The 16,078-nt window shown below is 38.8% G+C and overlaps 1 protein-coding gene across 1 annotated transcript in view; it reads right to left on the reverse strand.

Annotated features, from left to right (window-relative positions):
- Positions 1–15,716, reverse strand: part of LOC147701929 (myosin-4-like) — a 66,413-nt gene extending 50,697 nt beyond the window's left edge. The window contains exons 1-12 of the mRNA XM_086930555.1: positions 15,693–15,716; positions 15,180–15,229; positions 12,680–12,896; positions 12,439–12,582; positions 10,340–10,496; positions 7,440–7,467; positions 7,234–7,348; positions 5,844–5,936; positions 4,147–4,210; positions 3,973–4,071; positions 3,753–3,856; positions 2,862–3,000 (exon numbers count right to left, since the gene is read on the reverse strand). Coding sequence (XP_086786681.1) covers positions 2,862–3,000; positions 3,753–3,856; positions 3,973–4,071; positions 4,147–4,210; positions 5,844–5,936; positions 7,234–7,348; positions 7,440–7,467; positions 10,340–10,496; positions 12,439–12,582; positions 12,680–12,883 — 1,147 coding nt within the window. The 5' untranslated portion in view covers positions 12,884–12,896; positions 15,180–15,229; positions 15,693–15,716. The remainder of the gene's footprint in view (positions 1–2,861; positions 3,001–3,752; positions 3,857–3,972; positions 4,072–4,146; positions 4,211–5,843; positions 5,937–7,233; positions 7,349–7,439; positions 7,468–10,339; positions 10,497–12,438; positions 12,583–12,679; positions 12,897–15,179; positions 15,230–15,692) is intronic.
- Between the last annotated feature and the right edge of the window lie 362 nt (positions 15,717–16,078).

A 16,078-nucleotide genomic window follows, 5' to 3' on the forward strand; every position in this document is an offset into this window, starting at 1 on the left:
TCCAAACGAAGGAGACACCACAAGCTGGGAGGCCATCACGCATCCGTGTATTTAATATATATATATATATATATATATATATATATATATGAATGAGGACAGTCTGCCGTCTTCGTACTTTAACTCGGTAAGCTCAAAAGACGACATGAGTCCCAAAGTCAGGCAATGATGTTTTTTATTTGTGGAGCTGCAAGATCTGACGCGTTTCGGACGATTGCCCTTCTTCGCAGATAGTCGGTTCTCAGCTCGCAATTTTTTTTTTTTTTTAAATACTTTTTCAAACACCACATGTGATGATAAACATTGAAAAAATACTATGCACAAGTTGAGATTTACAGGCATATGCATCAGAGTAAATACCGGGAGCAAATGGGCAGATTCTCAGAATCTGCCCCTTTGCTCCCGGTATTTTTGCATTTGGGATGCATCATCCCAAATGCAAAAATGGCAATTTAAGGAATCTCTAAATTGAGATTCCTAAATTGCGATTGCATTTAAGGAATCCCAAATTGAGATTCCTTAAATGCAATGCATGGAAGTAAAAAAATTGCGAATTCGCTAATAGGAGTAGCAAATTACCATGAAGTTGAACTTCATGGTAATTTGCTAAAACTTTGAAAAAAGCACTTTTGTGCATTTTTCAAAGTTTCATGTTGCGCACACACGTGCCCTTAGGGCATGTGTGTGTGCAACATATGTGCAGCGATCAATTTCAGGGGTGCAACAGGGTGTCATTTTGACACCCTTGCACCCTTGAAATTGCTCATGCAATCTTCAATTCATTCCTATGGGCCTGTAGGCCCATAGGAATGAATGGGACAGAATTCCTTAATTGCGACTAGCAATTTGCGAGTAGCAATTAAGGAATGTTTAGGAATCGCTATTTTAATAGAGATTCCTACATGCATAGGCTTTTGCTATTCCTAAATAGTGATTCCTAAAAATCGCTATTTAGGAATAGCAAAAGGCTACGTTGATGCATCTGCCAGATAGTCGCTTTCTTACATTTGATAAATACTCTTTCTTTCTGAATAAATATCATCCGATATTTAGAGTTTAAAAGCAAGGAATATTATTACATATATGGGTTGAAATAATCACCCTAATGTTTCTAACTGCATGAATGCATGTAAGACAACCCACATTTCAGTCTGCCCTTAATACAGAATCAATATAACCATATGTTATGAAAAAAATTCTTTTTAAAAAAAATCAAAGTCATGCCTTAGATCTGCTCAGTAACACAGTTAACCAGCCTTCCTCCATTGAGAAATGTGCAAATATATCGCAATAATCTGTGTAAATAACGCAATAAATATGTGCAAACATTAGTATCTATTCCTAATATGTGCAAAACCCGCAAGTAATACAATCTTTGTGCAAAGAATCGCATTTATCTTTGTTTCTACATATATACCAGAAGGGTTCCTACAATGTGAACAACTGGAGGAGACACAGCAGGATTTTCAGGTAGGTTTTTTATTTCAGCATGGCATGACGCGTTTCGGATGTAATGTCTTTATCAAATGCCTGCTGCAACATAAGCCCTTACAGCCAGTCAGCTTTGATGTAGTTCATGTCGTTTTCCCATTGGTGGCAATCCAGGTGAGTTGCATTACTATGACCAACCACTGTGGCTGCATCGGCAAACCACAGTACTCAGAATGCACTCACACTGCACCCTGGGTGAATGTCCAGCATCAACACCACTTAATCTCTTCACGAGTCCTGGATATTAAAAACGTGCTGAAGCTGAATGACGACCAAGTTGCTGGTGAAATAATATATATTCCACTGTAAATAGCCAAAGGTTAAAATGACCTCATGGTTAAGTGGAAAGTGTCAGTTTGAATGTGACACTTAAACTATAACAATATGTCAATATATATGTATATATACACGTTTATATATGTATATATACATATATATGTGTGTGTGTATATATATATATATGTTACTACTTGGTGAGCTAGGGTATTGATGATGAGGGATTGGCTGGGTCTCTCTTTAATGATTACTGTAAATTAAACCAGTTGTCCCTCTGATTGCTCTTTGTGTCAGTGTGGGAAACAGGCACACAGTGCAGTGTTGTACTTCTGCATGATTAGGCATACCACTGGCTTGCCTACAATCCGTGTTTCAGTGGAAAAGTACACATTTTACTATTTGTATACTTTTGTAAAAACAGGAGTTTGTGCATTTGTGGAGGATTTAGTGGAAGAGCACAATTACAGTGACCAACACATTGTACTCCGAAACTCTAGAGCAGGATAAAAAGGCATCTAAAACTGCCTTTTTGATGCTTCTTCTTTGTAAAAGGTCTCTGAGATACACATTTATTTGAGTGGACTGCCAAGGTAGTTCTTTTTACTTTCACTCACCTCCCTTATTTCTAATAGCATGTACTCTTAAATGACTGTTGGTATCCTCTTATCTGAGCCCTAGAGGCAGGCTCCATAGATATTACGAAACATTTAGGCTAATGGGTGATGACAATCATGCACAATGGGTAGGGGCAGTCATAATTAGCCTAGAAAATGTTCAAAATCTTACTAATGAATCATATACAATACAAATAATCGAGTCTGCCATGTATACCTATTGTTGTTTCATGCTAAATGTTTTCAGTTTGCACCTAACTTGAATGTATTCGTTTTTAAATGATGACTATTCACCTAGGACTGTGACTGAAGCATTTGTTAAATCAGCCCTCACTTTCTCTTTTTTTTTGCCCTAACGTACTATATTGATAGTAATGGTGTAGTTAACTTCGTTCAATTCATTTGGCAACACTAATACCAGACCCATTGTGTTCAAAGTGAGGCTATTGAGGGTGCATGCTAAAATGTAAACATCTTTACCTTCAGTGCCATCTGGCTCCGCCTGCTCCTCTCTTTGCTTCTGCTTGAACTTCATGTTACCGTGGTGCATGACCGCACCAGTCAATTTGTAGATGCCCAGTTTTTCATCTGGATTAAAGCCCAGGATATCAATGGCACTCTGCACATAACAAAGAGATGGGTGAAATGCTTGGTTCAACTTAAAGCAACATAATAAAATACTTATGGAGTGTTTTGCCAAAATGAATAGGTTACCTGGTATTTGTTATGAGCTACATTCAAAAGCCTTACTGCGGAATAATGAACTATGGTTTCTTGCAGACTTCCCTCAGTAGAAATATCTTTTAATATCAAGTATGACACATTTGCTATCCCTACTGATCTGGTTATAGCATTTGTAATTCAGTAACATAGTATTGGCTTACCCTACTTCTAAGTTGTTTATAGTGTAGTGTTAAAGACCTACATTGAAAGAAAAAATGTATTTTAAAATTAGAATAAACTGTAGGTAGTCACATTGGAAGCAAAGAGATTTAAAGTGATTATTACATTGTAGAACCAGGAAAAACAAAATGATCTTTATCAGAAATTACTGCTTAATGACCTTGATCCTCAAAGCATCTGTTGGAAATGTGTTGTAGAGCGCTTCAATTGGGAACAAATCTAATATATACTATTGATAATCCCTGATGAATTTAAATGAATTTAGTCTAGTACGTTACATTGCTTATAATATCCTGATTGTTACAGATTTACAAGACGGCCACTCATCCGTATGTATTCAGATTTTTGAAAAACATACTGAACAGTGTGTTGTAAACAGTTTCTAAACACGTGCAATGATCAGGAAATATTATATTTATTGCTTTGAAAACCCATTTTTAAAGGATCAATATAAGCAAAGAAACTTACATCTGTAGCCATCAACTCGTCAGCATCATCAATACTGGCCACAGTGATTTCACCTTGGCTCACGTATCCAAAATCATATGGATTTGTTGTAATCAGAAGCATATCTGAAAGCAAATTAATGTAGTCAAAACTGTGAGTTAAAATATATTTGTGTTGTCAAATTTAGCATTCTCTGGTTTGCATGAACTGTGTACAATTGTCTTTTACTGCGTATACATACCAATAAGCTCAGGTTTCTTGTTGCACATGACCTGGTAAAAGATGTGGTAACTTCTTTCGGCTGCTAGCTGGAATGTTACTCTGGATTTTTCCAGAAGATCTAATGACAAAAGTATGGCATTAGTTTGTTATACAACACCCTCGCTCAATGAGCTCTAACAATTGTCTGACTTACATGTTTCTATGTCAGCAGAGGCCAGTTTTCCTGTTGCCCCAAAGTGAATCCTGATGAATTTACCCTGTGAAAACACAATAACTGCATATATAAATACTAACAATGTACATTATGTGAGCTTAAATGACATGTTTTATGCTGGTCTTTGGATGCTGTACACTCTAAATGTTGTTACCTCACAAGGTTATTTAGATTATCCTAGTGCAGATTGTGTTTACATTTTCAACAGCATTTCCAAGACGTACAATTTGCTCTAAATCAACTCCACCCCAAAGAAGGATTAAGGTTTTCTTCCACCAAATCATTCAAAACTCATTCCAACTAATTCCATACTGATGTAGATAAAAAAATCCTAAAAGTTCATTTAAAATGGTGGTAATCCAAGCATATAATCCCGGTGTTAAGATCTCGCCAATGGTTGCCCCTTAAAGCACAAATATATTTCATATTAGGCTGCCTAATAGAGAAAGATGCAATTCTCCAAGAATCTCTAAACCTAACTGCAACACCTTCTAGCCGGTCTTATAAAGGCAGCAATGATGTTTGACAAGAATAAATCCCATTCTCTTTGTCATTGTCCTGAAATCTCCTAGCCCTCCATTTTGTGTTTTATGGCCCCTGTCAATGTTTCAAAAAGAACTGAAGAAGCAGTTCACCAAAGAGCTTAGCTTTAGCTAGTGAACCTAGCCTATTGCACATTATGTTATTATGTACTGTATGCTGCTGTATATGGTATATTCCCAGAAATCCATACCACTGCATGATTAATATACACCTAAACATATCAGTAGTCTAACATTAAATCCCCCAATTCCTCATGTAAAGCCATACACCCACTTCCTTTCTGTGGTTTGGTGAATTTGGTGGAAAAGGCAAACCTTCAAATCACTTTACACTTTAGCAAACTGTGAAATGTTGATCTATTGTACACCCAAACAAATTCTAATTCTTCTTCCCCACCTAGAGTTGAAAATTAGCAGCCTCACACTGCTGACATTTTACAAGAAAGCTTGAAACCTGTCTATTTAATAATGTGTTATACCTTACCCTTAGTGCTGCCTTCCTCGCATATATTTTGTAATCTGAGTAGTTAGGATTCATATTTACAGATCTAACAAGCGAAATGGAGGTGTGCTTTGCAAAATAATAAATTAACATACCATAACACGTCTAGTTCTTTTCAGGACAATCATGCAAAGGTCTGCACTATATTAACTAGCCCCAATAAAATGTTATAAGCATTAAGTGCCTGGCTTTGTATTTTCTCAGTTGCTGATTGTGTTTGGGTAGCTCCTGTCTGTGCTGATTAAGCAAATGTTCAAGTACAGCTGATTAAGGGGCATGATTGACACACTGCTCCCAAGGCTTCCCAGGGATCCTGAATAACATAAATAATATAAGATGATTACATGAAAAACAACATCAGTTTGACTCCTGGTCATAACCATGTCATTCATAGTTGTTCTGAAACAATTTGACTTCCACAGATAGCTTTAGACTGTGCAGTTACAGTATGCGGTATTGTTTCCATGTTTTACCTGCTATACATGTTTGCATGTCTTACATTACAACCAGTGTAGAGCTAACATTTTAAAAATGGTACAGAAGCCTACATGTGTCCTTTTAAGTTGTATGTATAGAATAGAATACAAATATTAAACATATGTGTATTTTCTCTACCGGAATGGCCAACTTACAAAGCGTGAGGAGTTGTCGTTCCTCACGGTCTTGGCGTTGCCGAAGGCTTCCAGCAGCGGGTTCGCTGAGATGATTTGATCCTCCAGGGTGCCCTAAAACCGAAACACAGAAATCTCCTTTGTTTCGTCGTCATTTAAATCTCAGTCTTCATTGTTCTGTGTTAGCCAGTTTATAAACACAAGTTTTTAATGGGAAGAGTGTTGTTTGCTGTGCCTTAAAATCCTACAAAATGGAGTTTAGGTGCTAGTGCATTTCGGTAAGAATTATTTTAATCAATCAAATAAGTTCCATGTAGCGTGTCTTTGTGTTTGCTTCATAGCATCAGGACTGTGTTATTTATTTTGTAGATCTCTTATAGAGCATGGACGTCGTCCAAAGATGTCAGGACTCTCTCATATTAATTATGCTGCATATGTTATATGCACAGATTGAACACCTAATCAGAATAGAATGGTGGTAATACAGGCTTGTATAAAATAATGTTAGGGCATGAGATGAGTAAGTAAAAGGGACAGAGACATGTTGAAATAGGATGGGTACAAAGTGACCATAAAAACAGCCTGCCACATGTGTGGGTGAAACGAGGGTTTTCAATGCAAGCTTTTCAAGAGTAAGTGGACCTTTAGAAAACTTTTGCAATAGGAGAAAGTAGGGCCTGGGGAAGACTTTCTTCGGCTTCTTTCGATCACAGCCATTTTTAGAGTTCACCAACGTTACAATCTGACATTTGAAGTGAAAAAGCGAAGAGGAAAGTAGTTGCAGCTCCTTGTTCAATGCAAGATTACAAAATGTGCCAGTCAAACTAGCCAATACCCCCAACAGACTACACTGGTTTGTGTACACTTTGGGATCACAGAGTGGGTCATCCAATCTCTTTTGTCATACTGAATGCACTGAAGAACAACATTGGTGGTTTACTCAACAGAGGATTGTTTTAATTGTGCTGGGTTATTCTCTCTGGAAGGACTGGAGGGCTTCTAGCAGACAGTGTTTGAGGAGCTAGTGAAGGTCTGCCCTGAATCGATCACTGCTGTGCTGTGTGCTCCTACAGTGCGTCACCAATTACACACCGAGGTGCTCCATGGTATTTGCGCCAAGTGCAAACTAAATATCACCCCATATAAGGAAAGAGTGCAAATCTACATGGCGTTATACAATTTTATAAATGGAATACAGATTTATAAAAACTGCAGCCTCTAAACTTAAGAACTTTACATGTTGCGAATACATAACAGACTAATGGTATTAGATGCCAACTGGCAAGTTAATTAGTAAAGATGACATAATTAATAAAGAACTATGGGGTGGTCTTTAAGAAACAATAGGTAGTCATTTTGTTCTACTCCGTCATTTAGAATCACACTCCCCAAATACATAGGTGTACTCTACCTGAATCTTTCCAGGTTGTGGCTCCTGCTTTTTCTTGTCACCAGAGGCAGCAATTGATGCAAAGTACTGGATGACACGTTTGGTGTTCACAGTCTTCCCTGCCCCAGATTCTCCACTGTGTAGTAAAGGGAAAAATATGAACCATCCATTCAGAGTAACCCACATATGTCTGATTAAGATACATAAAAAAGTAGAAGCATATTTACGTGATCAGGATTGACTGGTTGTCGCGATCTGAAATAGAAAATAATGTTTATTTAAACTATTAGACTTTTGAAAAGAGATTGATTTAAAAAAAAATTATATATATATATATATATATTGCAGTGTCTTAGCTACTTTGTCCTGACCTCAGTTCCAAGACCCAGAAGGGGAGGTGACAGGGACACATTGCTTCGGCAATTGGAGTCTAGAATGATCCTGGAGCTAGACACTAAGGTACCAAATGGATTAAACACTACGGAAGACCTTTACCATTTTCTGTAAATTTCCTGTCTATCATGTTGAAGGTCTTCTGTTTACTCCGACCCCATAAACTTTGAAAATATTACAAATCTAGCTCCTAATGATATGACCGTCCCCTGTCCTAATTACTCACAGTGTTTTAATTCAGTCCGTCATTTGATTTAAATAAACTACACCCCCTTCCCTGTTTTTTATTTTTCTTATCACGGTATACAGTTCTAGGATAAAAGTATTACTACTCCTGAATTATACTGGTTGCACTTTTCACTTTAATATGAAAAGAAAACAATGTTTTTTTTTAGGTAGAACATGTACTACTAGAATATAGGGGTTGCCATCAAACATAGATGTCCCCAGTTTGATACAGTGAAAAATATGTTCATAGACTAAATTATGAACTTCGGTTTAGGACCATTGAGCCTCCTATTTATTGTCATGATTTGCACATCTGTAGTTATGTTTACAAATGCGACTATTTTGCACATTGAGGTGGTACCATAACTTGTACCACAATATTATACTGTTTTTATATGAGGTTTTTAAGTATGTACATTATTACTTTTAAACTATATGAAATTTTGTACTATGATATTTATATGTTTATTTATATTCATATTTATATTTATAGTAATGTATTTATAAGTGGCGATACTTTGCACATACAAACAGCAAGGAAATAATATGCACTTTATGGAGTATAACTCATATTGGACTCTAAGCTAATTTTGAATTAACCAGCATTCATGCAGGTATTATATTAACTTGGTTACTAAAATGTATCATAGACATAGGAACATCCTAATAATACAACCATGTACCCCTTTTCCAAACAAGTACCTCTACCAGTAATATGTTATCTAGTTTCACTAGTCACATGGTGTATTCACAAGTATTTAAAGAGGGCATTGTGGGAGTTTAAATCTGATGTGATCAAGGGCTTTTGCCCGAAACGCGTCATTTACTGCGCTGCTGAGTTTGCAGGAATAAACCCTTTTGCCAAAAACTTTGGGACTCGTTGGTCTTTGTTTAAACAGCTCAACAGCTGAGAGGAATTTGAACTGACCTTTTCCATTCATATATATATATATATAATATATATATATATATATATATATATATATATATATATTTTTTTTTAATCAAGATCCTCAATAAAGAAGACGCCGCGCACCACTTCAAGTTGGTTTTAGTGCTTTATTTTCTGTAAGTTTCTCCCACCCTACGCGTTTCGAACTCTACCAGTCCCTGGTCACGGTATACAAAAAGTACAGCGAGGCTGTCCCACTCCTCGCCGCCAGCGCCAGCTAGAGAATGCTCCCCCCGCTTGGGACATTTGCTTGTGTATATATATATATATATATATATATATATATATATATATATAATTTTTTTTTTACTTTAGGGCACCTACTTCGCTACTACAAACGTCTTCTGCTCAACAAACGCTTCCCAGTTTGGTGGTAACACTAGGGGTAGACCGGCTGGGTACACAACAATTCTCATGGTGCTACTTTTCCCTGGTGCTCGATTACCTCTCTGCAGTTCTGAAGGGCCACATGCCGGTTAATGTGCCAGCAGCACACATCAAACAATGTTTAATTTAACACAACTAAATTGGTGAAAAAATGTCTAGTATTTTTCGAAATTTGAGCACATCTAGTCACCCTTATTCAAACAGAAACGCATGTTTATGCCACGGCTGGGATTTCTGGATTAGTTTAATGAGTGCCAAACGAGGGTTCACCCAGAATTCTTTGAAGAGGAGACAGTTCGTGGATAGGATCTATTATTGGTTGGTGAACATCATAGAGAAAAGTCTGATTGTGGCTGGCAGTCACTTCAAAATAAACACACAAAAGGTGATGGGTGGAATGGCTGCAAATAGTATAGAACACTGGCAATCGCTCTGGGTAGCAATCAGACACATTGTTTTTCACAAACTGTGATATCCCCAAAGCATAACAACAACTTCTCCAATAGACTTTTTGTCACAAGAAAATAACACATGATTTCAGCATGGAAGATGCGTGCGTTAGGCTGAGTCAAGCAAGGCCCAGGTTTAGACGGCTATGCAAACTATCTCTTTGTTAATATATTTTGCGGGAGAAATAGATAATATTTAAAATAGCATTACCAGATGACCCTCAGGACTACCAAGTGGTGCCCTGCCAAGTGCAATGCCTGGAACTTTTTTTGCCAACTACTTGTAAGTGGAGAGTATACTTCTAGGAGAAGAGCAACTACACTTCCCAGAATGCTAAATTCAACAGACTAAAACGCCAGGACTCGCTGAAAATATTGTGCATGACATGGAGAAACTTGGCAGCACTGGAACATCTATTCCTACCCAAAGGTTTGTGGCTGGGCTGACCAAATCTAAGCCTGTTGATGTTACAAATACGTTGTAGTGCGAATATAAGCTATTTAGGGTGCATTGAAATACCTGTAAAGTACAGCATATTTTTTCAGATTTTAAGCAACAGTTACATTGGATGAAAATGTTATTTAAAACTATAGGAGACCGACCCACTTTATGCCTTCAAGAAATGTTGCCATTAAGTTGTTTCAGCTCCAAACAAAGGGTGTGATCCATATCCTGAGACAGTAGACTATGTTGGCAAAACACTATTGAAATACTTACCAGTTAACATGAACTGATAGGCATTGTCAGAGATGGAGAAGATGTGAGGTGGGGCCTCCTGACGCTTCTTGCCTCGGTAGCCAGACACCACTTCCGGGTTGTACACCGGCAGCCATTTGTAGGGGTTTACAGTGGCGCAGAAAAGACCAGAGTACGTCTGAGCAAAACCAGAAAAGAACACAGAAATGTTACCATTTGTACAAGAAACTTGAAGCTATTGCAAGGTATTTGGGGCAGTAGCCAAAATGTCATAGAAAATGTATCTTACAAAAAAATGTGTGCATCAAGTGCAGTTGGGAAGGGGTGATCACACCAGATACCTGAGCAATGCACCTGCAAGTCAGGCAAACTACAAATGTATTTAGAGTTGAATCGGACAATATATATATATATATTGTCATGTATGTATTATAACTTCAAGGCCTGATTCACAAGCCTTAGCTTTAAATTTGGAAATGCATACACCCTATAGTTAGACCTAAGTCTTGCATATGTTGACAGTTTTTTACAAATTCACAATAATTTCAGGATCATTTATGAACATTGAGACAGGTCGGAGTTTCAGGTCCATGCAGCTTTTTCAGAATCTCTGCATAAGATACATTTCCATCCAAGGAATCAATATGAAAATAATTTACTTAATCACTGATTATTCTCCAAATCCGTCGTGAATACGTTACTCCGGGACTTTTGACGGACAATAGTGTCTTAAACAATACAAATCTGATCTTACTATATTTTCCATGCTGAATCCGCAAGCAAAAAGAGATATGGGTGTGAATTGGCTTTGCTGCAAATACAGAATAACGTGCACAAATTCCTATCATTGAAGTTATATACATCATATATAAATGATTGCACATTTTGCAACGTTCAGCAGATTTCTTTTTCCTCTTATTTTTTGGGTATGGGGAGGGTTCATTACTCTAATTCACAATTGCTGCAAAAAAGAATGTTCTCGAAAACATAAATTAAAATTCCAGCAAGCCAGACTAATCCTTATATCTTTACAAAGTAGGTTGATTCGGTACCCTGTAAATCAGTAAGTACTATACGTTAAAACAAAAGCTATTATTTAAAATTACTGTTATGATGTGGCATGGTCTGAGAACAATTTTTAGAACAGTATCCAAAATATGGAATGTAGACTTATAAAGATAATTATCACCTGCTATACAAGCAACAGCTGCTGGCTCTGGCTTGCTCTAGGATACCCCTGGCACTGCCTTGCTACACCAGAGGTCATGAAAACTGTGACAGGAAGAGCAAGGATATAGTTTTAAAGGAGTCCTTTGTCTTTTATGTTTGTATTTCTTACTCATTACCTAGTCCGCTTAGTAAGTAGTAGCTAGCTGAGGGTCAAATGATAAGACAATTTGTGATCTTACCAGGAGTCAAAATGTGTGCGATCTCATTGATATTATCCCGAATTTAGGTAAAAGAATGCCCATGTATGTAAGTAAACAAAATAGATGAAGCTAAATGTGAGAGCTCTGTATCCTGCTAGTAGAGTGATTGAAAACTGTTCATACAGTACATTTTTTGCCATGCGCTGCTCTCTCAGGGCAGCACTTTCTGTCATTCAAAATTGCTACTTTTCAACCATTCCTAAACATACTTGGGGAATTTATTACCTTCCCCAAAACATTCTAGGACTGGAGTTGGAATACTAAATATGCCTCCTGGAATAGTTGGGGGAAAATTGCACTGTCAGTTTTTGAAAATGTTTTCACAAACCTCAAATTGAGAATGATTGTCAGAAGGGATTTTTAAATGTTTTCCAACAAGTGGATATCTGCTAAACATTTCCAAATATTCTGTCTGAAATCAGTCCTATTAGAATGTGTTAGAAAACTTGAAATTCCATCATAACAATATTGATATCAGAATGACACAGCAAATTTAAACTAGAAATGTCAATCACCGTATAACTGAATGTTCAAACTAAATTGATATATTTGCCTGCTGGTAGTGTACCTGATTAGACAAACAACGCAATAAGATGGTCTCTTGGTTACAATAGACAATATATTTATATGAAGCAGCATTTCACTTTGTGATTAATACCATAAAGAGAAATAATAATCTCTTTTACTTACATAGATCATCCATGCTGCATAGCGCTCTTTGAGGTTATACAACACGGTTGCTTCATTCAGGTGAGTCATCATAGCCATGTCCTCAATTTTATCATACTTAGGGGGGTTCATCGGGAATACTTGATCATCTTTTACAGTTACAGACTGGTGAAAAGAGAAGAGAGTCAGGTGTCAAACGTGCCTACTGCTGGTGTGAACCTTGGTAAACTTGAAAACATAAACCTTTCGAGTGGTCACTTACCTGGCCAGCCTCAGTCTTGACGGTGACTTTGCCACCTTCTTTACTCTGGATGACACCCTTCACGTACAGCTCCTTGGGATCAGCACAAAAGCAGGATGTTTTTGCATCAAACGGACGATTCTGGTCCTCAATTCTTTCCTTCTCAGTTTTACGGAGGTACTGGGCCGCCTCCCCAAAGACGGCCATCTCAGCATCCGAACTCATGGTTGCAACGTCCCTTCAGATGCAGAGGTATATCAATTTAGTGTGTGCCTATTCAACATTTTTATATATGTGCGGAGCACACAGACTGTATCATCATCAAACAATGTTAACACAAGGTGGAGGGATTCATTCACGACATCAAAGAGGCCAACGACAACCAAAGTCATCATGTATGATAATGTTATCTGGAATGACAGTCATAACAATAACATGTATATTATAAGTGCTAGCTACAGAATGGGCAAGACAACATATTTATGGTAACGTCCTACCCCCCCATTTTACTGACTGGTTTGCGGATAATGTGGACATGGATGTATTAGAAATGTATACTAGCCACTTTATCATGTGTTGTTTATCTTGGTCTCTAGTTGCCTGTAATACTGAAACTTTAATTCATGATTTCAAGTAAACGTCAGGCATTACCCTGAGGAGGGTCCGAGGGTGTGTTGCACTGTACTTTCCTTTACCACTTGTGCCTCTTATTCTGAAACTAAATTGAAAGTGTGTTAATGCCACATAACTGCTCCAAGACTTTTAACACCATTTACCAGACAATTTCTTGACCAGAGGAATCTGTTCAGTATTCTTTGGCTAGGGTTTGACTGAGGAAATCCTTCACTAGTAATCACACTCATTTACTTTTAATGCCAAAGGTCACTGACTAGTTTCACCATAGGTGACACTCAACAAGACTCTCTCTTTTTAACCTTGACTGTTGCCCCCTGGCTGACACTTTGAAATCCATTGGCTTCCTCTGTTGCATGTATGCCAGTGAAATGCCGATCACTAATCGTGGACGTAGACGAGCCCTGAAAAATTGTTCAGGGTGAACCCCTTTGAGCCAACAATGCTCCTGGCACGTTTTAGAGAAGTATGCCAACTTTGGATGGGATTCTCATCTGCTACCTAGGCGAGATACTCGGTAGACTTGAAAAAAAGCATTCAGGCACCGTAGTTTACATTGGTCTCAAAGAAGTTGAAGGTCCATACACCTCCTTAAACAAAAACATGACCAATTATTCTTTTAATTCCAGCTCTGGTGTCTGAAGTTAGACCATATGGCCTTTAGCAGCGAGCCCAGGCTAGCCCCTTTAACTCCAGTTTGCTCCCTTGGTTAGGAAAGGTTGTTTGGGCACACCTACCACTAGGCTCATTCTTTGGGAAGAGGGCGACGTCCCAGGGCACAGGCCTTCATCACTGCTTGAAGGTCACAGAATGTCATGATGCAAGAGTAGATAGAAGCAAGTACAACGATTCAGCTCTGGATAGCATTGCAAGTGGGAGATTATTTGGGGATAGTTCTTTCTCCCTCAGATTGTGATGTAAGGATAGCCTGGAAGTCTCTCTTGAATGGGGTTAGTGACAAAGAGGGTGATGCCATCGAGCTCTGTGTCCTCCGGGCACTCCTCTAGTATCAGAAGACATGTTTAAGGAAACTCGCACTGTAGATATAGTCAGAACGAGTAACAGGAGTGTTCACAAAATTCACCTGTCCTTTCGGAAAAACTGACACGTACTCAACGACTTAGTTGGTTAACCTCACATTGGTGCACTGTGCCAGAGGCAACTGAGAGGACATTCAGGACATCTCCCTACCAAGCTGCTTTGCTGATGATGGCAAACTATAATACAATACTGACTATCAAATGCAGAGCCTAACTGTGCCAATTGTTGTAGGTGGGGCCCACTGGCACTTTATTTTGGCCACCAGAACTTATTTTTCGTCATCAAGCTTTGACCCAAAACAAAAGAAGGGGGAAAGCCAGAGAATAGGGGAAGAACGAAGAAGAAAAAGACGAGTAAACACTGACAAATGGAGTAATCTTGGATGAAAAAGAACCTGCAATAGTAAGCTAAAGACACAGGAAGCGTAGGAAAGTGGGAGTAAGAGGCATGAGATAGAATCAAGAGTAGGCAGCCTTCGTATTAGCAACCACAATATTCGTCAGGAATGAACTTCTGAGAGAAACTTTGAGCCCTGGCAATTATCATTTCACAAATTAAAACCTGACCGATTGGTATGAAACACATGGAGAAAAACAACACCTTAGAAGCAATCAGAGAACCAGCTTATAGTAGAAAAAGTATCCATGAGAGCACAGCTAAGTGGTCAATTCATGCATGGAGCAGAAACTCACCAGTTGATATAATGGCCACCTTTGCCTAAAGTTTCCCTTACGTCATAAAGGCAGCAACCCTATCTCCGTTTTCAAGGTATTGCCTAGTGAAATGTTTATATCATTAAAGTTAGTAAGTTGGGTTTCACACAAGCACAGTTTCATGCAGCACTTACCTTTACTCCCTCCGACAGAAATGTAAGAAGTCCTCCTGGCACCCTGGAAGCTGAACAAACAGAGAGCACTTGTAGCTTTGGGGATTTTATAATTAGCTTCAAACATTGCTGCACATCCTGATTTAACTGTGCGATGCAGGGGGGTTTAGCGAACCGCAGCCGACAGCTAAGGCATTCAGCACTTTGCACTTGTAAATTCTCCCCTCTGGGACATGTACCCGCACATCGTGTGAAGCAGGCATTAGGTTTCACAGCTGCACAGCGCAGCCATCCTTGCTTATTCCAGGCATCTTTTCCATGCAGAACCCTCAGTAGTGGCCTAAGCAGACAGACTCTGGCTCATAATCGGCCCAGTGGCTAATTACAACAGATTTTCAACACATTAAAGTTAAAGTGCAAGTCTTGCGTGTGTCAGTGCTTGTACGGCCGTCAAGTCAGGTACCCAGAAGAATACAGGAAGGAAACTCCCCGCGCCCTTAACAGTCAGTGCTGGGAGGAAGTGGTCCCTCTTACCTCTGGAAGCTGAGCTGGGCACGGATTGGAGGTCACCTACGGACCCTGCTCTTATATAAAGTCAGATCTGCCGACTCAGCACTGCTGCCATCTATCTTTGGTCACATATTTCCTCGGGATTCGTCGATCAAATCCTAGAGGCTTTGATTTCCCTCCCGTTCGTCATGGTGGGTTATTATTGGACAACAGATGCCCAGCCCCGATGGATGGGGTCCTCGTTTGTTCTGTAATGTGGACACTTGCATCAGTCTCGTCACGAGCCTCGGCGGAGACGGTCCTTGTTCGTCGAACTACACGAGTGACCAGGAAAGGAGAAATGACTTAGCACGACAGGGCAGGACAACCAGGGGGAGTTAAAAATGACAGGAAGAACTAAAAGAACCTTG

Source organism: Lissotriton vulgaris, chromosome 7, assembly GCF_964263255.1.
Source record: "Lissotriton vulgaris chromosome 7, aLisVul1.2, whole genome shotgun sequence".
NCBI lineage: Eukaryota > Metazoa > Chordata > Amphibia > Caudata > Salamandridae > Lissotriton > Lissotriton vulgaris.